This window comes from Motacilla alba, chromosome 15 (assembly GCF_015832195.1).
Source record: "Motacilla alba alba isolate MOTALB_02 chromosome 15, Motacilla_alba_V1.0_pri, whole genome shotgun sequence".
Taxonomy (NCBI): Eukaryota; Metazoa; Chordata; class Aves; order Passeriformes; family Motacillidae; genus Motacilla; species Motacilla alba.
In genome coordinates this window covers 6781685-6807288 of record NC_052030.1, presented here as the reverse complement: position 1 = coordinate 6807288, position 25604 = coordinate 6781685, and the positions used below count along the sequence as shown (strand labels likewise).

At 40.4% G+C, this 25604-nt stretch overlaps 2 protein-coding genes across 11 annotated transcripts in view; one reads left to right on the top strand and one right to left on the bottom strand.

Moving 5' to 3' along the window:
- The window catches only part of TANGO2 (transport and golgi organization 2 homolog), a 28928-nt gene extending 18442 nt beyond the window's left edge, over positions 1 to 10486 (bottom strand). Inside the window, exons 1-2 of one of the 6 annotated variants that reach the window (XM_038151900.1) lie at positions 10323 to 10486; positions 1829 to 1950 (exon numbers count right to left, since the gene is read on the bottom strand). In XM_038151900.1, coding sequence (XP_038007828.1) covers positions 1829 to 1884 — 56 coding nt within the window. In that variant the 5' untranslated portion in view covers positions 1885 to 1950; positions 10323 to 10486. Of the gene's footprint in view, positions 1 to 1828; positions 1951 to 4697; positions 6146 to 6200; positions 6223 to 6703; positions 6726 to 6847; positions 7040 to 7062; positions 7179 to 10322 lie in introns of those variants that run through there. The other 5 variants (XM_038151895.1, XM_038151902.1, XM_038151901.1 and 2 more) reach the window with 5 other exon arrangements.
- Positions 10487 to 11612: 1126 nt separating this feature from the next.
- ARVCF (ARVCF delta catenin family member) overlaps positions 11613 to 25604 on the top strand; it is a 249190-nt gene continuing 235198 nt past the window's right edge. For 2 of the 5 annotated variants that reach the window (XM_038151906.1, XM_038151908.1), the window contains exon 1: positions 11614 to 11663. The gene's annotated coding sequence lies outside the window, so the exon portion shown is untranslated. Of the gene's footprint in view, positions 11664 to 25604 lie in introns of all 5 variants that reach the window. The other 3 variants (XM_038151904.1, XM_038151913.1, XM_038151905.1) reach the window with 3 other exon arrangements.

Genomic DNA, 25604 nt, shown 5'->3' with positions numbered 1-25604 from the left:
CCCAAGTGTTACAGAGAACATGTTTTAGCTTGGCTATTTTCTTCGAGCAAGTCAATGACAAGCTCTTTGTCTTTTCAACTTTTAATGCCTATTACTGACACTTTCTTTCAGTTAGAGATGCAAAGCACAGAACAGTAAGGAAAGTTTAATTGCCTGCTTCATGATGGACAGAAGAATTAGTGTCTGCAGGTGCAGAAATCCCCTTTTGGTTGGGAAAACTGTTCCAAGACCTCACCACGATATAAACAGAGCTACAGCACAGTGATACTTGAACTATCAAGAAAAATTACCCTTAGCAAGAACCTGTAGAGAGACGTCTCACTTGGTCCAATAGCTGTAACACTGCTTGGAATTAAGAGGGCTGGTGTTAAGGGAAAAAAAGGACTAAAATTATGTATCTGATGTTAAAATCTGACACCAAGAACGCTGTGGCCTGGCATTTATCACCCTAACAAGTAGCTCAGGGTGATTTATCTCAGGTATAGAGCCAGGTATAAGGCATTGCTTAACAAAAGATATAGAGAAAGTTAAATACAATTAAATACTCCTGAATTTGGGCCAAACATCTCAAAAGAGCTGTCCTATTCTGACACTGACAGCAAGTTGTTTTCTGATATAAATTAATAACTTCAATCTTGATGCAATTTTTTATAGCAAGCAAACTATCCTAAGTTCTACTTTTAAATATTGATCATGGCAGAAAGTTCACTTGGCAAGCAACTGCAGTTTACATCCAAAGGATTTTCCCAAGAGGCATCAAATTGATGAATCTGTCTTTTGCTAACTACCAACACAAAGAAAGTCAGACCAAATAAACGGATATATTAATTCAGCACCAGTCACATCATAAACAAAATCCCTTTTCAGGCAGGCTCCAGATGCAGAAAGGAATGCACTCTGGACAATTGAGGTTTCCATTCGGATTTCCTCTCTTTCTATAGAATGGCATCTGCTTCTTAATACAAGAGGACAAGAAAACAAGTCAGTGAAAGGCACAACAATTTACTGAGCAGACTGACTGATGGTTTCTGGATGAATACCAATACTTGTACCCTACAAAGTAATATGGAACCTATACAGTATATATAAACACAGCAATAAACCTTCATAGTCTGTTCACAGCCTGAAGTGCTTCCTGTCTTTTTATTACATACTCGTGTACTCAAAGATACTGATGTTGGATATGAAATTTAAAGAGGACAGGCTACAATGAGAGAGAAAATGATTGCAGGATGTATAATACTTTGGAAACCCACTTTATGATATTGAGAAATTCTTATAAACTGACCTAGAAGCCTGCAAACTTGTTTTTCCTTCAGCTTTTGGCTAAACATTTCATACACATGCCTTAGTTTATTGCCTACAGTTCTAATTGCAAGCAGATTTTGTGGAAGGGAAGGGCTAGGACACTTATTAGAAGTTCCCTGGTTGCAAACTGGAAGCCTTAAACGTATGTGCCATACTGAAAGCAGGGGACAGCTACAACTGTGATGCCCAACAAACAGGATTTCACTTAGTTTAAATATAAAGTAGAAGGCAGGACTTCCAAACACTGGAGTACAACATTTAAAGGACTTACACGGCACAACAGATCACCAGCAAAAGGTCCATGATTAGAAAGCCCAAGACTTCTGATATAGTCTAAAACCAAAGGGTTCTAAAAAGGCTACAGTAACTCCTCCAATGGGGAAAGCCATGAAGTTAAACACTACAAAAGCACAGTTGAACACATAATACTGATTTGAGTTTGTAATTCACACACTGGCTACAAAAAGGAAGTGTGTAAAATATTACAGAAGCAGGTCTGTTTTAACTACAACCATCTTACCTGTATGCATTTTTTGAAACTGGCCGTGGGTCAAATTTGAATAGAAGGATGCACATTGAAGAACTGATGTTTAAATCTTGTTTCTCCCAAAAAGGCTCAATGCAAGGTCATTCTGTAATAGCCTAGAATGGTAATAAAGATTATCTATTACACTGCAAATTATAAAAAGAAAAACTTGCTGCTGTGCTGGAGCTTAAGGATTGTAATGTACTGACTAATAGCTCACAACACAATACAAATACATAAATAAAATATAACTTCCAAAACAGAATAGTTTTAAAGAGTGATTTACAGTAGTTCTTTCAACGTTATGCCCGGCTAGTTCAGATTTTTAGAGGAAAAACCGGCATCAGGAAAATATTGACAAAGTATAGAGTGCTAGCAATACATGAAAAAAACACTGATATGCTATTTTGTGCTCATTACCAACAAAGCACCTTTACTTTTTTTCCCTCTCTTAAGGAAGGCAAAATGCTTCTTTTAGAATAAAGGAGAAAATAAGACTCAAATTGTTGCAGAAGACAGAAAAGGCCTCATTAAAGACACTCACAGACCTGCAAATAAAGTATAACTTAGGCCAAGCTACTGTCAATGTCCAGGAGAAATTATTATGGTTTAGCATTGGGTAAAAGGCCAGGAACAAACAGAAACATATGGGACGTTTACATCTTGATGAGGAGTTTCCAGCACTTGTGCTATATTTAAAGTTCTGGCCATGCAGACGGAATGACAAATGTGCTTTCCATTTCAAACCAACAAAACAGCTTTCAAATATTTTGTGTTGTCCAATTAACATTTTTCTGGTAATAAAACTGCAGTCTGATCTTTACTTTTTGAGGCTGCTCAAACAATTATCAGAATGCCACCACCCAATGACAGACAGCCATTTTTATTGTTACTGAGAGCTTTTGCCATGCAAGGACTTCCAAGGTAAGTCAAGGGTAGAGGGAGGCAGAATTCAACACCACAACTCTAAGGCCCTCTGAGCAACTCAACGACTGAAAAAACTTCTGTACAAAATGCAGGATTTTTAACCATACTTTCAAGATATGTGGAAAATGTCTCTCCTGCCCTTTATTTGCTACATAATTTGTCATAAGAGATACCAGGAAATGGATCATCTTGACTACATTCACATTACCAAAACCAGAGCTGGAAGTGCAGCATTTATACAGATTTTATTTTTAAATTAACAGCTTGCCCATAGCTGCTGGCTCCTGTTAAGGCACAGTTCAGCACCACAACCAGCCTGCTGTTGCTGTCAGAGCACAACGAGTTCAGTCTTGCAGCCCAATACCCTGCAAAGACACTCTTCTGCTGCAGGACATGAAATAACTCAAAAAGAGGTGCAACACTCCTGACATGCTTGACAAGAAAATTAGTGCACAGGAGCGTGTGTGTGTCTGTATATATATAAATATACCTCAAAGTATTTTAAATTCTGTTCGCTAACAAAAGGAATTTCCCTCCCAAGCTGACTCATAATCTATGAGCTAAAAGCAGCAATAGCAGAGCTATCCTAACTACTCCGCGTTAAACAGGTTACACAATAACACACTGTTGGCTTTCTTTGCCTCTATCAAATCAATCCCAAAATAACTGCCTTAGAAATTCATCAAAAAATGAAGATGCAGTCTTGAATTTTGGATAACTGACTGACTAGCCAGGCCTTTAAAAAGACCATAGCCAGCTTTATAGAGAAAATCTAACCACTTTTGAGAAGGTGATATACCCCTTCTCAGACTTCTATTGCTGAATTTTCAGTAGACTGCAATCATACTGGACTTGAACTGCCAGTACTGGAAGACTTGGATCTTCTACAAAGAGACTATTTCAGAAACAACATCACAGCTCAGAAGAGATCACCTTCAAATCTATGGGTTTAGAGGTTCCCATCTACACTGGGAGTGCGGCAGGGAATCCTAAAAACTTTTTTTTTTTTCTGGTGAAAGCAGGGATATAAAATACAATTTTAATGACAACTGTCACTGAGTACTCTTGCTGACTATGGAGATATGGCTGCTAGGTGCCTTGCCAGATAATTAAATGGATTACTTATGGAAAACTGTTCGCAATTAATCACCCATAAGACCACTATTTTATTAAACCGGTTTCAGGCTCCATTAGCTGATTTGTGGAGTTCCCTTCAAATAATCAAATAGGTCCAGCTGTTCATGTAAAAGGCCAGCACGAAGATTAAAGAAAAACTGCCAGTCAGAAAACAGCTGCAAAATAAGTTTGCAATACTCATCACAATTATCTAGAAGGACAAGTATTTTGAACACTTCAGTACCCTTCTAGAACCCCCAATCATTATTATTAGGTACTACTGGTTTGACAGAATACTTTTTGTCACCCCATGAACCTTGCTTGATGTTATTACAGTTCTTTAAGTTATATTTATGCTTTTATTAACTCCAAATATCAAACCACAATTTTTTATCTCAGGCTCCACCTGCCAGCCTTGAGACAAGCATAAATGTTTATAGGTCCTATATAAACAGTCCAATCTTCTTCTTCTTTTTTTTTTTTTTTTTAGACAGAAGTGTTTAAGGCAGATAAAACAGAGCTACCGCTTAAAATAGCACAAACAAACACTTAACTGGCAAAGGAGGCAATGTATTTTGGTACCTTCTTTGAGTAAAGCTGACATTGCACTTGAAACACCTGTTGTGGATATTACCTTAAATTCTTAAATAGAAGCATACTGAAAGTCAGACTCAAATTTGGATATTCTGAAATTTACGATAATTAACAAAACACTAAGAGGAGAAAAAAGTGAAGAGAGGCTGTCGTAGGTACTGTAAGTACATAAACATTCAATCAAGAAGTCTTTAGGCAGGTGCCATTCTCTCGAGCTCATACTCACAGGGGATGAGACGAGCACATTGCACAGAGCTGGAGCTGCAAAGCACACGTGCTCAACTCAGCCTCCTCCTCACTCAGCTGAGTCCCCACGGACCAAGGAGAGGAGAAGGTGAAAAAGATTGGGCCAGCACTGACTTCCACTTGCAACTTGATCCTACAGCAAGTCCAAAGCTAGATCAAAAGCTGATTTTCAAGCTCCATTTCTGCAGCAAATGTGTCTTCAGAACCATCCTTAGAAATGAAGGAGGTGCCATAGTTTAAAGAGTTCACATAGAAAAGGCAAAGTTGTGGTACAACACTTGCTTTCTGATTTTCTTTTTGGGGAGAATACAAGCCAGAATATACACACTATGCAACAAGGTCTGCAGGAAGGGGGGGGAAATCCTGTGCTCTAGGTTGGAGACAGTAAAGACTGCTCTCTGGATAATGAGCTTTTATAAATTCTAGTTTGCTTATTCCTGCTCAACAAGACAACAGTTACAAAGGATGACATGATAGCAACAATCTCCTATTTCTGTAATGTTTCTAGTTTGCTGTCCAACTTATGCCTAATACACACAAACCAGCTTGTCAAGAACCACAAACATCCTGTAATTAAGCGTTCTGCTCCAAATGGCACCGCTAATTTGGAAATGACATTAAAGTAACTAACATTCTTCTGTGCTGCAGTATTCTGTTAGACAGCACAGTGTGTTGTTTTGCTCATTTGAAGGATCTGTTAAAAGCCTGAGTGGATACACGCCAGCATAAGGTAGCATTTAGAGGGACTTTCAGGAGACCCAAACATGATAGATTGTGTATGTCCTTTTCATAGGGTTCTACCATCATTTGGTTGATTAGAAGCAATCAGTTCACAATTTGGCATAAAACTATTTTACCCTTAAGAATTCCCAGTAGCAGGCTTTGAAAAAGGAAGCCATTTGTTATGTATTTCGTATTCACAAATCAAGCATCATAAATAACTTCTGTCAGTTACAACAGTGATCTAAACTGCTTCTCAACTCATCCAAAACTATTGTTTAGGTGCAGTCTAAAACACAGCTAAAAACCATTATTCACTGGAATCTGCTAGTTCCATGTACTACAACAGTAGCTAATGTTCAGCAGAGTACAAACTGTTTTACTGATTCTTTTGAGTATGTCCAAATGAAACTGAGCCCTGTGGTCCTCAAATGCCCATAGAAGGACCATAAAATTGGATGTATTTTCTTGCACTACTGAAATGAGGTTTTTAATAGCGAACTTTAAAATCATCAAAAATAAGACATGCTTGATTAGTTCTTTAAAGTAATCCATTTTGCTCCCTCAGAGAAAAGTGTATCCTGGCTGCATTTTTAAAGCATTTTACTGTTTCATTTTTGCACTTCCCTTGTGTACCACATGTTCCACAGCAGTAATACTAATAACTACAGATGAAGTGGAATAGATGGATCTATAATTTGATGACTTCCAGGTTGTTCCCTGTGAAGAGCATTTGTAAGTAACCCAGGCTTTGTAACCCTACCAAGATGAAGAGTCTGTCTTCCCTGCAAAAGACAGCAAAGCAAAAGTACAACACTTAAGAAACACAGAAAATAACATGTAAGGTGAATAGTACTCCCAAGTTTAACAGGCTAATTTTATTTTCAGCTGCTTGATTTCTTTCTGGCATTCTACTAGATTAGGTCCACTGTATAGCTCCCATGAGAAACAAACGCCAGTAAACACAACCTTTCACCACATCGTGTTTTAGAAACATTTACAAGAATGGAGTAAACCAGCCTTTGCTCCAGTTTCTTAAGAGCACGATCCGCAACGGATCTGCAGACTCAGAGCCTTTTGCAGAGCTTGTTCCTTAGATAAAAGCTGTATTTTTAGCTTGTACAGTTCTTAGGTTTTCTTCAGGAAGGAACCACCAAAAGACATTCGTAGTTTTCACTGTCTAACTATGACTATTTCCTGACCTCAAAGGGTCACTACATATTAAAACTTAATTTTAAAATTACTTTATTACTCTTGTACACTTACAATTACTCCTGTACGTGACGCAAATACCAACCAGCCACCACCCACGCAGGAATAAAATGTCATCGCATAACCAAGGAAAACAGGTGCGAACTGACACCTGAAAATATCCCCAGATGTGCTGCTGGATAAATTTAGGATAAAAACCTTAGGCAAATGGCGCTCAGGAGCAGCACCTTCCTTGGCGGGGAGGGCCGGGGCTGTGCCGGGGGCCAGGAAGGGCACACGCAGCCCCCAAACCAGGAGCCCGGCAGCTCCCGGAGGCTGCTGCCAGCTGAGGCGGCCCCGGGCTGTGTCCGAGCCCGCCCTGCAGGCACGGTGACCCCCGATCCCTCACTCCCTCCCTCGCCTCCCTCACTCACCCACGGTCGCCGCACCGCCCGTCCCCCGCGCCGCTTCCGGAGGGCGGCCGGGCCGACCAGCACCGCCCCTCCGGGGGCCGGGCCCGGCTCCTCCTCCCGCCGGCACCGACACCGACACCTTCCCTGCGCCCCTGGCCCGGGGCTCGCCGGCACCGGCACCGACACCGACACCTAACCTGCGCCCCTGGCCCGGGGCTCGCCGGCACCGGCACCGACACCGACACCTAACCTGCGCCCCTGGCCCGAGGTTCGCCGGCACCCACACCGACACCGACACCTCCCCTGCGCCCCTGGCTCGGGGCCCGCGGGCACCGACACCAACACCAACACCGACACCTTCCCTACGCCCCTGGCCCGGGGCCCGCCGGCACCCACACCGACACCGACACCTTCCCTGCGCCCCTGGCCCGGGGCCCGGCGGCACCGACACCGACACCTCCCCTGCGCCCCTGGCCCGGGGCCGGGCCCTGCAGCTCCGCGGGGCGTGTGCGAGGAGCCGGTGCCACACCGCCCGGCATCCCCCAGCGCATTGGGAAGTCATCTCACAGTGCCTGAGTGCTTCCTGGCTGCCTCAGCCTGCTGCCAGCGTATCTGGTTTCAAGCTGACACGAGAAATTCGGGCAGTAGAGAATTTTTTCACTGTTAGGGTGGTCAGGCATTGGAACACGTTGCCCAGGGAGGTGGCAGAGCCGCCATCCTTGGAGGTGTTTAAATCTGGTAATGTGGTTTAGTGGTTTGTAGAGGTTACAGTGGTTAATGAGGTTGGACTTCATGATCTTTAAGGTCTCTCCTCACCTTGCTGATTCTATGATTCTGTGAAGGTGTGAAATAATAATATTACTGATCTGAGCTTCACAGTGCTCATACCTCTGAGGACAGATACTCCCAGGCTGCTGACAATCTTAGTGGGTTTGGATGCAGCTCCTGACCCCTCAGAACAAGGCCCCTGTGGGAGATGCTGCTCCCCTGACCTCCTTAAGCAGAGACTCTGCTTCCAGGAAGGCCCCAAAGTCACTGAGCCCTGAGTTTGCAATGGGATGGGATGAATTCCAGCCAGGACAGCCTTCCTGAGGATTGAGGAAAACACAAGTGACAACATCAAATTTGCTTTCAGTTGAAAGCACAGCACTATCACAACAGATAACGAAACATTTAGTAATTTTACCCAGATCTGCAGATTTGGGTTGGGATTGGACCTGTGTCACCTTTTTGTCCAACTGAAATATTATTATTTCATTTTTCAAACAAGATCTCAAACTTTATTTCTGACTTTTTTTTTTTTTTTCATGGGTGGCAATATAGGGTTTCAGTGGAGTCTGTAAATTACAAAATGTTTTATAGTGAAGCCTGTAAAGAAACACCATAAAAGCCTGGAGTGTTCTTCCAGGTTCTATCACTGTTAAACACAATACACACAAGATGTGAAACAGTAATTAAAAGAATTCCCAATGGTATATGGATGTGTTAGGTGGCTTGTCAGGCAAAACCTTTTATCCTGGATACAGAAAACCTGAAGTCAATTGTCAGGTTTAGCACTGCTCTGGCATATGACATTGAGCAAGTTCACCTCAATGCTTTCCTTCTCCATCATCAACAATGGGATGATCACACTGACCTTTGCAAGGTCTCTTGAGATCTACTGATGAAAATTACTGGGTGAGTGTATGATCATCATTCTTTGTACTACACCTTCTGAAACACAATAATAGATTGCAGTTATTACCTTGAGACACATAAACCTAGAATGTATTAATGTTTTCAGGTACAGCGTTGTTATTTAAAGCAGTTATCTGGTGAGTAAATAGACAGATTATACAAGTCTCTTTTACATTGAAATTGGTAAAATGCATGCACATTAAATGTTATGTATTAGTTTTTTTGGCACTCTGAGTCTTAAAGTACAGATTCATCACTGTGACCAATGATTGTTTAGCTTCTAGGTTTGATTCTCATTTAAAATCTGCAGATGATAATCTGCATACCTTCAGCAGCAGTCACATCTATGGGAAAAATAAAGTGTCCATAGGCTTAAAACTGAATGGTGTTTTTTACTGATTTTTTTTGTTTGTTTTTAATACATATGGGAAGTAAGAATAAGTTCAGAGTCATTTAAAAAGCCTTCTAGGAGGCTGCACAAAAAGAGTCCACTGGAAGAATTTGTGAATACTTGATTTGGTGGCCATTTTGACTCCTCCTTTTATTCTCGTGTCTACCTTTTGTTCTGCCTAAACCAGCTTGGTTATTGTTGCCCCTTCTAGACCCTGTCCTTGGGGATCAGTGTATAGCTCCCATTGTTTGTCAAACTTGAATAGACTGATCCCAAGCAGGCTCTGATTCTGTATCCACTTTAAGAGAGTGGTACTGTCAGGGCAGAAACTCTCTTGGAGAAAGCTAAAATACAAGCAGGAGCTTAATGAAAGGGTTGTAGAATTGTCCTGAGTTGGTTTCAAAAGCTAAAAGAGAAATAGTCCTGACATTTGTTTAGAGTTTGTTCTTCAAGTGCTGGAATGCACATTATTTGGAATGCATAAAGCACACTTTAGATGGATTAAATATATTTTCCCTGAGAGGTCTCAAAAAGCAGCTTTAAAGGGGAGACATTAGGGACTCTTACTGTTTTCTAGAGATGGGATTTTGCCCAGATCTAGTTTGATATCTTTACCAATTGTCTAGATGATGCAAGATATTTATTAGCAGATTTTGTAGCCTAATAAATGAGTGAATAATCACAACTGGTTACAAAATCATCTGATGTGCCCAATAAGTCATCCCAGTCCAGTAAATTGCATTTTTAATATCATAAAACGTGAGGAAATGCATCTGGAAATAAAGAATGCAGGGATGGGGCTAGAACGGCAAAAAAACTACCTCAGAAAAGAATGTAATGGTTACTATTTCAGTGTGACCTCTCAGGGTAATACCTTGGTAAACTGGACTACTCTAACCTTTTACTGCATAAAATACAGAATATATAGGGGAGACAGGGAAGTGACACTGTCTTTGTCCACAGCACGGGGACATTGGAATGCTGCACCATTTCTGACACCCACGGTTAGGGAGGGAGGAAAACCACAGGAAATGATTCAAAGGAGGAACATTAATGAAGGGGATAACACGATATAAAGTAGGGGCGTAGGAAGCTCAAGCTATTCAGGTTACCGAAGACAAAGCCGAGAGGCGAGGATGGCAGCGCACAGACCGCTGCAAACGGCGAGAAGGTCAAGTCAGACAAATCCATGCGGATCGCGTGCCAGCATTACCTGGCCGGCTGCACCTGACGGGCCCTCTGCCACAGCGTGTCAGCCACCAGCTGGGCCCGCCATCCCCGGGCGAACAGCTGCGCAAGGCGCCGTTCATTCCCGGGCGCGGCGGGGCGGGGGCGCGTTCCCGCGCAGGGAGGTGACAGCGCGGTCCCCGCCGCTCCAGCCGAGCGCACGCGGCCGGCGCCCCGCTCTCCCGCGCGGCTCCGCCGCTCCTCCGGCCGCTCCCACCGGGGGCGGGGCCGCCGCGTGTGACGGACAGGCCAGCGGGCCAACGGCGCGTGGCGCTGCCGGCAGCGCGCGGCGGCGGGGCGGGGCCGCGCCAATGGCGCTCCGGTTGCCGGGCGCGATCGCAGCGGCGCCGCCCAATGGGAAAATTCGCGGCGCGGAAGGCGCGCGCCGGTTCGCGTGCGGCCGCAGGCGGGCGGCGCGCGCGGGGTTCGGTGGCGCGCGGCGGCGGGGCGTGCACGGCGCGCGGCCCCTCACGCCTCCCGCGCTCCCGCTGCCCCCAGGTGCGAGTGCTGAGGAATGTGCCCCGCTTGGAAAAAGAAACAAATAAATAGCGAGGTGGGCGGGCGGTGGCATCATGGTCTGGGCCGGGCAGTGCGCTCCCGCGTCCCCGCGGGCCGCTCCGGTTGTTTTCCGAGCAGTAGTTTGGGCAGGGCGCGCGTTTTCCAGCCGTGCCCTTGGACCTTTTGGCTGGAGCGGCCTTGGGGCCGTCAGGAGCACCGTCAGCGGCCAAGCCGGAGTGCGGGAGCGGAGACCCCGCGGGCCCGATGGCAACGAGTCCATGTGCTCTGTAGAGAAGGGGAATTCCCCTGTGTGCTCTAAAAATCACAGTAGAAAAGGTGAATGCAAGAAAAGGGTTAATGAGTACTTCCACCTCCCCCTCCTTCCTCCTCCCCCCCCCCCCCCCCCCCCCCGCCCCGTTGGATAAAGATGGTCTTGGATACCCTTTGTAAATAGGAATGTGGAGGTGGGAGGGGAAAATCAGCGAGCTCCGACTACTCGGCTGCCTCGGTGGGTGAGCAGGCGGGAGGAGCCGGTGCAGCCCGGGCGCTCTCCCGGGGAACGCGCGGGGGACGGACGGACGGACGGGCACCCGCGGGGCGGGCACGGCGGGAGCGGCTCCTGCGCGGGGAGCGGGAGACGAAGACAAGGGGCTGACATGCTGCCCAGCGGCTGCCCAGCGGTTTATTGAAGAGTTGGGGGGTTTCCCCTTTTTATTATTTTTTTTAAACATTTTTCCTTTTTTTTATTTTTTTTTTTTTGTACGCCGCCTCCTTGAAGCCAGTAGCAGCAAGGAAAATAAGCTGAGGACAGAGAAATAAGACAGAGATGGTGAGCAGATCCCTGGCTTGGGGGGGAATGAATGAGGTTGCCGGGCTATTTTCTGTGAGGTTCTTGCAGGGTGTAGTACGTTTTGGGATGATTTTGCATCACGATTCCGGGTTAGATTTCTTTGTTTGCTAAAGGTTGCTGGTTCAGGTTTAACAGCGTTCATCAGTTTATTGTGAGATGCGCAACGAGGAGTTGATGTGTGCGAATGCCTGAATTACATACGCAAGCCACACACAGAAGCAAGCCCTAAACAAACCAACATTGTAATAATCCTGCAATATGATGGGCAGCTCGTGTCATGGAGGGAAGTCATTGCTCAGGTTATTTGTGGCATGCATAGGAGATGAGTCTCTTTGTAGCAAAGACCAAACAAAATTAACCTATTTTTTCACACACGCGACATCCATTACAGACTTAAAAGCCTGAGTTAGGGATTATTTTCTAATTTTTGCTTTCCCCGCAGTATTGAGGTCCACGGTTGAAATCTGACGTTTGTAGAAGTTGAAAAACTCTTTGAAATGTTCACTTCTAGTGAATATGAAATAGTAAAGACTGTCTTTCTTGCTTTTTCTCTTTTTCTTTCACGTAGGCACTTGTTTGTGTATGTGAAAGGGGGAATTCTTAAAACATGCACTTCGCTTGTTACGCTGTACTGTTGTGCCTTTAGGTAGGTCACAATGCAAAACGTGATTCATATAGCATGTTAAAAAACAAAACCCTAAGCAGATTTTTTTTATCAAGTGAAGACCTGTTATCCTACCAGTAGCTTAAACCCTAAATACAAGTTTTGCAGGGGGGAGGCGGGAAACAGCTCTCCTGATTTATATTAATGGGAATGCTTTATGGTAAAAAATCCTGCTTCTAAATGACAGAATATTGACATTGCCTGATTGCAACTTCCTGTGGATAAGGTACTGCAATCTGCTGAATGCATTAGTCCTTTAAGGCTCCATAAATTTAGACGTATTTTGTTTATAAAATTATGTAGCGCTGCATGGTGCAGTAGTAAAATCTGAAATTTTAGTGACTTTAGAAATGTTGCAAGGCACTGCAGAAGAGAAAATATGCAGCCTTGTATTAAATCTCTTACGGAAAAAAGGAAAAGGTTTGTTGTAATAAAGTAATGCAGGGTATGCACAGGGACTAAAGTAACTGCAGGGGCTGGAGAGTTTGAAGTTTGTATAGAAAAAATAAGTTGTGAACTATGCTGGGGTCTTCATCCCGCAAGGTATTTGGATGGATGATTCTTAAATTTATTTTAAGCAGCACCTCTGTCAATTCTTGTCTGAAATATTTAAATTATATGCTCCATTAGGCATATGGGTTTATCTTCCCATTGCTTGGCCAAAGGAATGTATTAGGGAGGCAAGAACAATAGTTTGACTGCATGGTTCATCCTTGAGTGTTGTACAGAGATCATAGTTTGCATTTTATTTGACGTTGGTGATCTTTATAAAGTGGACTTGGTTTATTTTATTATTATGCCATACTTGCAGTCAAATAACTGAATTTCAGTTTATATAACCATAGTTTTGATGTACTGTTTGGCTAAAATACATAAAAATAATTCCCTTCATTGAATTCCATCTCTTAAATTCAAAATCTCTGCAACTGATTTCAGTATCAGAAAGTTTTTAATATTGGAAGAACCAACAAGAGCTACAAATAGAGGGAGTTTCCCATTTTATTGAGTTAGGACATTGTACTAGAAATGGCAAAATTCCTGCCTTTTGCTTATACTTCAAATTTTTTACAAACTGTACTTTAGATTAGATATCTTGTCCTAAAGACCATCTGTATGCATATTATAGTTATGTAAAACTAAGCTTCTATACTTGATTTTATGTAATGCAACACATTATAGCTGCAGTGCTTTTGGTGGATCTTGGGTAGTGTCAGAATTGATACACTGCAAGGAAAACCTGTTAGAATTCTTGTGCTACCAGATTTATAGTTTGTTGCTCTTAATATTTTATTGTGTGAGTATAAATCATTGACAACAGACATTGTAAACAAATGCTGGCGCAGCTAAGTGTGACTTTACATTTGGCTTGTGTCTTTCCAGTTTAACCAGAGTATGACTATTCTGGCAGATGTGGGGGCATCCTAATAGCCATCACAGTTACCTTCAAGGCACTTAGGTCAATTTTTAAACTTTCTTGTCTGCCTCTAGAGAATAAGGAGGAAAAGGCCAACTCTAGGGTCCCACCAATGTGGATAGGGAAGGAATTTCACATGTGTTGCATGCAGTTATCTTATTCAGACTTCACGTGTGTCTCCTGGAGATTAGCAATGAGATTTTAAAGATTAAAATCTTCCTATTTCTAGAAAAAGTGTTCTTTCCATAATGCAAGACATTTAGAGTATGCATGTAACTTGACAAACATATTTTCTTCACGGAAGGGCATTAAAGGTTTCATGGGTTTAAGCATTAAAATAAGAACAGGGAGATTTTCTTAAATTTCAGGTAGTATGTGGTCTACCTGTGAGCTGGAGCCAAGCAGGTAACCACCTGAGCATCTGAGAAATGAAACAATCAACTTAGATAATGAAGTGGATTTTATTTCCTTTAGCTAACTTGTGTAAAACAAATCCAACCCCAGAAAACTGCGTACAAGTGTTTTCTTCCCTGTTTGTCCTTTTCACTCCTACCCTTGCATTTCACAGGCAGTCCAAAACAAGCTGAAAAGCTACTTCTGGTGCAATCTGCTGAGGTTCTAGAGTCTACATTTTCTTCATTAGCTTAGGTCACATTTGTTTTAAGTAGTATTTAAGAGAAATAGCTAATTCTAGTGAATCCAGTTCTTTTTGTGACTGGTTTTCTCAACATTCTAAGAACAGACAGCTTAATTTTGTAATACCCAATCTTTTGAAAGCCTGACAGTCAACCCTCTGGCATTCACAATTTCAAGTAGCATTTGGTGTCTTGTCTATAAATGGCTAATCATTTACTAGTAAGTGGACAGCATTTATTACTCATTTATTTATTTACAGTGATCAAACAAAATAATATTTTGGAGTCCTGATGACACTCATTGATTGTCTCTGTTTCAGGGTAGTCTGACACTTTGACCCACCAAAATAAATGCGATTCTTGGAATATCAGTTCATCTTGTGGATTAAAAAATGTGTAAAATACCCAGTAGGAATGTATATCTGGGTGGCATTTTTAAATATTTTGACCTTTTGTAGAGAATGCTTTGATTTATTTAATGAAGTTCATATCTAGCTGCTCCTCATTCCTACAAAGAACATACATTTTCTTACAGTGTTGTCATTACTGGGAGCTTACCATTGTTGGAATGAATATGTCTTTCTGAAAATACTGAATCTTAACTAAGACAGCATTATACTCTTGAAGTGACTGGCTTAAATTTTTTAACAGTTTATTTTATCCAATTCTGTAAAAATTGACACTGCATTTGTGTATGTATCTATACACACACACACACACATATTTATATATATTTTCCTTTGTAGTTACATGGATTTTGTTCCATCTAGATAAACATTTATGTGAAAGGTATCTTGGTTTGATTCTGCAAGTCTTAATGCTCGATATAATCAACTGATGTTAATTATTACCATGAGATAAGTTGAGTGATTTTTGACTATAGTCAAATATATATTTTGACTGTATATTTAGAAGGAGTAAAATTGTAATATTCATATCACAGATTCCAGACTGAGTGGTCCAAGAAGGTAATTTTCGTCCATCACTTGCATAGTGATGATACTGCTGCTGGCAGTATTACAAGGTACTGAGATCCATTGAGAACATATGGGCAAGGTTGTGCCTCTGTCTCGCTCTCCAGTTTATATTGCACTGGGAAGACCTTTCTGTTCCTGAGCTACATGCAGTATGCTTCATCTCTTCAGATACGATGGCTTTCTTAGACAATTTGGGATTTTTGTTCCATAAGGTCCTTGACTGGGTTGTCAAAATCTTCTGTGCATGCTTCAGTTGATGTTATTTATAGTTATGCTTTTTCTGCATCTCAGAGCACATGCATTTTGTTTCAGAAGCTGTGACAGGGTTTCCATGAGATACCGTGCACATATACACCAGTGCACCACTAATCTATTAGCTTCTGATTTGTAGGTCAGGGAGGAATTGAGATTTTGCTATCTAAGCAGTATCACCTCTTTGCTGCTTCAGTGCTTACGTGACATCTCAAGTTGGCTGAAAATTAAAAGGACACCGTCAAGGTATCTTTGACAATTTCATTTTTATTATTTATTTTGTTTGCCTTATTACTGCTGTCATAAGCCATTGGAAACTTGAAGTCTAGTGTCTTAGCAACAGGCCTTTGTCCTCAGAACAGGTACTGTTTAGCTGCTTATGGTTTATTTAAGAGTTGTGAAGCATTTTCTGTCTTCTGAAATGCATTATTGAATTACAGCTTAAACATTGCAAGCAAGTAAGAGGGAAGAAATGAGTAAATCAGTTTGGGGTAAGTCCTGACATTTTGTCCTTACAGTAATCTCAAAAAAAAAATTATTTTCCTTATTTCTTTCAGAACCTAGTAATTTGGAATCTAGAATTAGGCATCAGTGCTTCCCTTGCACTGTTATCCTTGTGAGTGGACTTTTCAGGGGATTGGTACCAAGATCTGCATTCTGGTTGGAAATAGTTGGAATTTCCTGATGAAGTAATCTGTATAAGAATTGTTACAGGTGCAGTGATATTGACTGGTTGAGGTGCTGAGCAGTAGCTTTACAACTGGGCATTGTATATCACAAATGCCTTTTTTCAGCTCTAAGCTGAGTTACCTTCTCCTCTTATTTCTGCTCTCATAAAATGAATGATTATAGGGTTTTTTTTTGTACAGAAAAATGTTGCCCTAACTTGTTCCTGTGTGAAAAAGTCTTTTATTAACTGATCTACATTCATTGCAATGTAAACTCAGTGAAATTAGACCTACTGTTTCCAGTAATTTAACTGCCTCTTCTTTATCTGCTCTGGTGGTGGAAATTCTACCCATGAGTTAGAATACCTCCATGGAACCTTCTTATTACAGTGAATGTTCTCTGTTTAATTTGGGTTATGTAGTGATAAAATGTTAGATAACTGCTATTCAGACCAGTGATAGAAGTGATGGCACAGACATTTTTACTGGATTATCCTGTTGGTGAGAAACTGTATTGTGATGTTTGACTATCAACAGTGTCCATGGCTACTGGATTCACAGCTTGATGAGAGCTGAATGTATATAATGATATTTGATAGTCTAATTTTTGCAGGTTTTAAAGGGGAAAATTATAATCTTTTTAACAATATGCAGAGTGGCAAAGCTTGCAGAGATTGCCCAGAGGAAAGCAAATTGCAGTGTGGCTTAAAACGTGATTCACAGAGTGCCAACTGTCTTGGGCAAGGAGAATCTCAGGTGTGAGATCGCTTAAGTTGGGGTAGCTACTTATCTTCAGGCATGTCCATTAAATGACTGGTGCAGAGAGGGCAGCCACTTCTGGCTGTGGATTAAAACAGGGGATACAGACAGACTTCTCTGGAGGCTGATCCAGTCTATGAGGTTGAATCAAGTCTTCCAATTGGCACTTTGTGACCATCTCTCTGCTGAGTAGCAAATATGGGTATTTTATGGAGATTGTTTTCCAAAATTAGGAATTTAAAAAGCTGAAATAATTGTAGCATTCCTTCTACAGTTCATAATCTGATGCAAGGAAGCTTCAGCCATGTTAATCAGTAGAATGTCAATAACTGCTCATAAAACTTTGATTCAGTTTTGTGTAACAGTACCTGTATTCTAATGGTCCCAAGGTATTGCAAACTGTTAGTGTATGTAGCATCCATAAATCTGAAAGTTTTCTGGAATGTTTAAGACATATTCTTTTGTCCTGAATAGGGATCACATGTGGATTTATTTTATCAATGTAACGTCAAGTGAAGTCTCTAACACAAATCCTTGAAAACTTAAACTGGCAGTGTTTTGCTTCTTTGCACCACAGGCTGGGGTCATGCCATGCTGGTATAACTTCTCCTCATATTTTTAGACTAGTTCTTTTTTAATTCAGTGTGACAATACAAGCAGTGAGTTATTGATGGCAGCTAAAGTGAGACCATTATGACTGTAATCAATAACATACCTGCATAGAATAACAACTACTACCAGGGACATATTTTGTATTGATTCAGAAATTTATGCTGTCTCCACTACACCCAGTCTGCTACTTCCATAATTTATGTAATAAAATCTCTACTTTGGAGAAGCTGTTACTAAGTTAAATACCAGGAAATGATGACATATCAAGATGTAAATTACATATTGAAGATTTTACTACAAGCAGAAATAGCACTTGCTAAATTCCTGTGGGTTCTGATTCAGGACCAAGGCACTTCCTTGCTGCAGGCTGGAGGATAATGGAAGTCAAAACCGTGTTCCCTCTCCTGAAGCAGTATTTTAGAGCTGGAGGCTAAGGTGCTGTTTTTAATGTGGTGTGATGATGGAAGGTTATTGAATTGTACAATCCATAAGTTTGAAACCTCTATAGGTTCCCACGTTTTTTTCCTATGTTTCGTTGTGCTGTGTTCCTGTAGGACATAAACAGTCTTCAGCTTTTACAGACTACTTGCTATATTGATGGTGGGATTTCTGAATCCCAGCCCATGCTCATCTATCTAGACAAGAAAATAACCACCTCGTTTCATTTATGATCCACAAACCACTTTCCAGTGTTTTAGAAGCAGAAAAGCAGTATGGTAACTCTGATTTTTAGGAATCTTAGTATTTAAGTTTCTGAAGAAATAATGTTAAACTGAACTGAAGCTTGTTATATGTAAAAGGAACATGAGAGAATCTCAGTTATATATATATAAAAATTGATACTTTGGCTGAGGCTTTCAGTGATCTGCTAGGAATTTAGACCCAAACTCTTAAAGGGAATTAGGAACCTAGTGCTTATTTAATTCCTTTATATTTCTTTACAATATTGTCACTGAAACCAAGGGTTTAGGAATCCTTTTGAAAGCTTAGATCACAGGTGTGTAAACTTCCTTGACTTGTTTCTTTCAGGTTTGTGTGATTGTTACAGCTTTATTTTCAAATACAGATGGATTAATTTGGTAAGATGTATTGATGTGTATATTTAAATGATTGCAACTATTTTAAAAATGTACTTGCAGATCAGTTTAAGAAAAATGTCAATCTCCACAGACTACTACCAGACTTAAAGAAGCTCTGAGCATAAAACTTGATTTTTGATGTCAGCATATATGCATGTTTGTATACATTTGGATTTGAAAGACACAGTTATACAATAAACACAATAATTCCACGGCCTTTCTCACCATCCTTGTTTAAAGCTGCACAGTTTTGAAGGCATGTAGTACATCCCCAAAACCTGAGAAAATAATTGAGGTACAGCTGTGGAGAGTTTCAAAATACAAAGTTTCCATTTATACTGATGTAAACTATGTAATTAAGTCCAATTTCCAATTGAGGTTGTATAATTCAGAGGATATTGAACATCCACACTTGCTTTAGGCTGTCTAGTGGACTATATTGCCCACAATTAAACAGATGAATGCACAAATAAGGATAGGCATCCTTCCAACCACTTATAGCTATATTTAGCAAATTCTTCTCATTTCCCTCTCTGTAGGAGTGTGATGTTGGTAACTTAACATTGGCCAACAGAGCTGTCAGTGTCTTAAGCTCTGCCCTACAAGGTGTTTTACTTTCCCATATTGTTTTGACCTTGCATTTGCTTCCTTTCTTTTGGATTAACCATTTATATGTCCTAAGTGAAAAAAATGCTTTGAATTATGCATTTGAATGTAGAAAGAAGTAGAAGGTCATTCTCTAAGCCATAAGGGATTAGGAAGATCTTTAAAGTTTCACAAATTAAATGTTCTGAAATGCATTCAAGATACAACCAAGGCAGGGGAGCAATGCAGAAAAATCTCCTTTTTATGGAAATCTAAGGTATAGATTCTGTAATTTTTTTACATCATTTTATGTATCATTATTTCAAGAACTACAATGACTCTTGTTAAAATGCAGCGGCCTTTCTATGTAGTATTACCTTTAGAAAACACAGAATTGGGCTGAGAGGAGTCCTGTAACTGGCAATAGACATTTTAAGCATAAATAAGACTATATATTAGCTTATTATAGATTTTTTTTTTTTTGTACTACAGGCTTACTACCTGTGCAATAATGAGTAAATATAGCTGTGTTTTGAAGGTGCAGTGTTTAGCCAAAGAAATTGGCTACTGATCCTGGTAGTGGAAGAACTTAACAGGTGCCAAATGCAGATGTGTCTGTCGCAGTAATGCAGTTGGGAAGAGGAGGCTCTTGGGTAGGGATTTGGTGTATATGGGATTGAACTGTGTGATTCCACCATGATGCAGAAAACAAGGCCTGAGATAGGAGCCTTTTAGCCCTTGATTAGCTAAAGTAATGCAGGGTATAGTTTGTCGTGGTGCCACAAAACCAGGGAAAGACTAATAAGAATTAAAGGATAAGGTCAAGTATTTCTTGTGAAAAGAGGCTGAAGTCTAGGGGAAAGTAGCTGGTCTCATGCAGGAGAGAGGGATATTTTAACATTTTAACATTTTTTCTTTGATGTGCTAAACCAATGTATTTTAGAACTGCAAAACCTTCAAAAACAGTAATACAGGCTTTTCTGTTGTTTCAGAAATAGACAAACTGTGGAGCTGTAATCTGTAGGAAAAGTACTGATCTCACAGTTCCTGGTTTTGGTTAATTACATAGGGATAAGCCATGTAGAGATTTCAGAAGCTTTAATGTCTACATTGTGGTTCAACTAAGAAAACTAGAATTTCACACAGTGTCTGATTGAAATGAGCTGTCTGTCTGTAATCTGTTAAGTATATCTGCATGTACCTATGAGACTGCTATACAGGGGATATAATTATTTTGTTTACCATTTGAGATTGATGTGGATGGAATCAATACCAGTTACTTTGCTTTTCATTACTGAAGGCATCTGAAATGTTGACCAGCCTTACCTTCCTTGTGTCAAACGGATCACAAAGCCCTTACATACACACCATTTGACCTTCTAGGACATTCTTCAAAGAACTGGCAGGCTTAGCATGTCACTTTTTTCCTCACTTGAAGAAATTAAATCTAATTAGGAGGATCCTACTAATACAATGTAGATACAGATTACAGGTGCACAGAGTCCAGAATGAAAATAGCTGTAATGGAGAAGCCGGGGGAGGGGGAAGACCCTGAAATAGGCTGACTTAATTATCAGTCTTGTACTCTAAAATAAGAGATTCAGTAGCCTGCACTGATATAAAACATTTACAGCAAGTTGGAAAATTCTGTTGGGGAAAAAATCTCTCAAGGCATTTTGTTCTAGACAGTATAAAATGAGAAAGGCATTATGCACAAATGCAACAGTTCCACAAGTTTAGTATTGGTGATTAACACCTGGTATTTATTTCCCTCTTCATCCAGGTATGGTTTGACTTGGTATACCTGAATTTCCTAAGTGCTTTAAGAGTGCAAGCCTGAACAGAATTGACTTCTCCTTGGGAAACCTTTCACATTTCACTGGCTGTTAACGTTGTCCTTCTTACAGCAAATGTCACTTGAGACTTTGTAATAGGGAACAAAAAAATATGCTTGTGCATGCTTGTCATTTCACATGAAATCAAGTGACTGATTTCTGATAGAAATCTCAAGAGCATTGAGTTCATACAAGTTTCTCACAGATCCCCTTAGAATCACTGGGTTTTTTAATGTATTTTTTGAGGCAAGGAGTATTAATAGTAGATTACCTGAGAAACTAACTATTTAAAATACCTTTGTTACTATGAAATTGAGAGAAACTTACCAAGAATGTACAAGACAAAATCCAACTAGTTTAAAGTAGGTGTAATATCTAGGACTAAAAAATAAGTCCTAGATATTACACACATTGTTTTGTGTGTCCTTGTGTGACTGGGGAATTTAGAGCACTCATTGGAAGATGAAGGAATCCAGCTCTCTGCATTATTGGACCCAGAGGCCATACTGTGTGATTACTAATGCATGCAGGCATGGTCAATAAATTTCATGGTTATACATCTCATTGTCATTTTTGGAGCTCATTGATTTAAGCAGCTTGTGCTGATCAAGAATATTACAACACCCAGCACAGTGTCATATGCTGACAGGTACAAAGCAGAGGAGTCTTCCTTCAATCAAAAGCGAAGAAAAATTTGCTGTTAAGTGTGAATCCTGGAGCGAGTTGGCCAGAGGTGTTCCTAGAGATTTTCAAAACCTGACTCGAAAGGATCCTGAGCAACTTGCTCAAATTGACTCTGCTTTGAGGAGGAGAGTTGCCAGGTGATATCCAAGGGTATTTCCAGTCTCAACTGTTCTGTGCCTACTGTGCAAAAACCAGAAAGTAGTTCCAAGGTTGCAAGACAATATCCTTTTATGTTTCTCACCGGTGGGGATAAGGCATCAGTGGCTGTCCCCTTTTCCCCATAGTGCTGGCTGTGAAGGGGGAGCTGGATGGACAGAGCTGAGTCAGGCTGGGATTTGGCTGCAGGTCTGAGGGCACCATTAGCAGCTGCATTTATGAGGCTGCAGTTTGTGATTTTAACCAACTTGGTTGTGTCTATTTAAATTAACATTTAAGGTCAAACTTCTGCCATTAGCGCAATAAAGAATTTTAAGAGGTTTGTTCAAATTTAATGCTTCCACTGTTGCTTTATACAGCTGGCTTCAAAGCATATTGATTTACATTGAACATAATCTTCTAATGAGTTTTTGTTTTTGCCAGGAGATACATGTTTCTTCCATTATCTTGTTTGCTTCTATTTTGTACTTTGTGAGTAATATTTGCAATTACTTTTCTACAGTACCGTGTTGGTAACAGCAGCAGGAAGCCATAGTTAGCTCAGCTGGAACATTTTGGCCTCTGGAGTTCTTGTTATTGCATTCAGAGTAAGAAATAACTGCTTGCTTATCTTTGTGGCATTTGGATACTCTCATACCATTTTTTGTTCAATATTTCTTTATTGGTTAGACTTAAGACAGCTGGTAGGAATAGAAAATCCAAGTTGATTGTAACAGATACTGTCTGACATTGGCATGTCTTTAACTAGGAAGATGAAAACAATGTGCAGTAAATATTTTGGACAAGCTGAAAGAAGTTGCTAAAATAATTCTTAATTGTCCTGCCGGCTAGATTGGATAACCAAAGTGAAAATTATTTGCTTTTATTTGTGCACATTTTTGAAGAGCCTCAGAATTGCTGTGATAGTGTGTTGAGCTGTATGTCTGCTCAGTGCTTTTGTGGGCATATTTCATGTTACCTGTAACTTCCATCAGAGCAATGTTCCTGTGGAGTCGTGTGGCAGTTGTGGGGCTGGAAGAGCTGTGCTCAGTTTGCACCTCAACAACTGGTGTGCATTAAAGCACCTTGAAGACATATTTGTAATATTAAAATAAAGGTGCTTAGCCTTTGTTTAAAATCCTGTCTCTCTGGAAGCAGGTTACCTAATGAGCATGTTTTACTCATCTCATGGGGACAAAACCTGAGCTGTTAAATTTGTGGCAGCAAAACGAAACAATTTTTGAACCAAGTCATCATTTTCAGCATCAATAGAAGGTGATGCCCTTGTCAGCTGGCATTGGTTCAGCATAAGGTTCCAGTCAGAATTGGCTGCGTTAGGCTTCGAGCTGCTCTTTAAGAGACCTTCACCCTTCGCTCTGTTTGGAGCTGCTGCCGTGGTGGGTCTATTGAATATTTATAAGAAACTATTACGAGACTCCTTCCTGCAGTCAGAGTGTAAACTCGATAGTTCTTGTCTGGCAGAGTGAAGCTTGTTCAAGCTCGTGATAGACTCTACTTCCATCATTTCTTCTCTGCTTGCTGTTGTGTGTTAAGCCATGATACTGATTTAAGTTCAAAATACAGCTCCACTTGTATTACTACAGTAGTTTCAAGGTTGGCTTGCTTCCTGAGAAGCTCAGGCCTTGCGGGACCTGGAGTTTGGCAGACTAAACTTTTTAAACAAGGTTACGAGTGAAGGCTGGAAAGCTTGTTCTCTTGCTCTGCTTCTTGACTTAATTAATGCTTTACTCAGCTGTGTACAGAGATATCCAAAATCACACTGAATCCACACCCCTTGCAATTTTTAGAGTATGACATTGCAAAAAGTTAGGGATCTGTTTTAATATTAGGTGATTGTTCTCATCAAAAATTTTTACAGTACGCTTGAATTTCTCTTCCCATGAACATTTTCAGATGCTGGAAAGAGATGAATTCTTAATCACATGTAAATTACCAGAATGTCAAACACACTTTTTGAACAAAGTTGCTCATAAAAGAGAAAAGCTGTAGCATACATAAATGTAAGTTATGGATAATTATAATTTCTTCCTGAACTCTTCTTTGGTCTTAGAGGCATGTATAGGTAGGAGGGTATCCAGATTTGTTGCTCAAGTGATACCTTGAGCTTACATCATGATTAAGAAATTCACTGATCATTTATTTTTTTTCTTAACAGACTATAATTTTCCACTTGTTTCAAGAGCAGAAGCTTTTAAAATGGCTCATACAAGATAGACATATTAAATTAAAAATAATTTTAGAAATGCAGTTTAGAATTTGTTGCTATGTTTTAAAATTTTATCAAGCTATTAGTGGCATTTTTTTAATATGTATTCTTACCCTCTTGATGTAAAATCTTATCAAGCTATTAGTGGTATATTTTAAATATGTAGTATTACCCTACAGATATCTGTTTAATATTATTTCTGATGGTTACTGTAACTGCATTTCTTTTGTTTTAGAGGAAGTTGTGTGTATATTTTTTTCCTGGAAACAGGGTTTTTAAAAGGGCAAGCATTGGCTAGATTTTGCTTCTGACCTCTGGATTGAGTTGCTCATCAGACAAAGTCTGAATTCCTAATAAAAATGAAACTTTTGAGAAAAGTTCTTGCCTGAGGTTGGGTTTGCACTGATTCAACATGGTTTTTATGATTAGACCATCTCCCTCAGTGCTGTTTCTGGAACGACGTGACCCTTTTAATGAATTTTATTTTGTGACAAACTGAATTTCCGTGTACGTGCTCTACTTGCTTGCGTGTTTCATGTTTGTGATATGGTTTCTCCTTTGTTCTGCAGCACTTAAAAGCATTTACTTATCAGAGTGGAAGATAAATAAAGCATCCTGTTAGTAATTAGCTAGATTTTCATTGTGTCATCCTGACGGCCCTGGAATTGCTGTATTGAGACATAGTCTTGTCTTATAACTTGTAAATTATGAAATGAAACATAAAATTTATTATGAAAGGTGATGACACGTGGCAGAAGATACAGATTTTTGGGAGACAGACAAATGCTGACTTGCTTAAAAGAATTGGGGGACAAACCCCAAAGTCTTCCCTCATAAAAACAGTCTGCAGGTAGTTTAGTTCATATTTTTTTGATTGCTTAAAAATCAGTTTCTCAGATATAATAAGCTGTTTCTCCCACTAAGTTATCATACATCCTTTGTGGATCAGAATGTTAGTTTTGTCTGGTATTAGTGGGTTCAGGTGTGGCCTTGTGGGTGAGCACTCTTCATCCAGAGCAGTAACCACCCCCAACAAAATAACCCCTAATTTGTGAGATTCGTTTCTTAAATCACTGCTGTAAATCCCTGTGTCAGTGTGACTGTCCTAGAAATCCAGTGTCGCCAGCAGTAGAAGGTTCAATGGCCAGTGGTGCTTTGGCATTGTAGTGCTATAGCTACATTTATTGATTGATTGATTGATTTATATATTTATTCCAATCACAAATGATTTTTGGATTTTATGACCCAAAGCTGTAAGTAGAAACTTTTCCACATACTAGGGCATTCAAACCAGATAGACATTTCAGCCTTGAACTTTGATTTTGGGAAGTAGGAACTCTAGAGACAGATGAAAGCCTTGACTTCAGCAGTTTTGAACTAGGGATAGCAGTGCA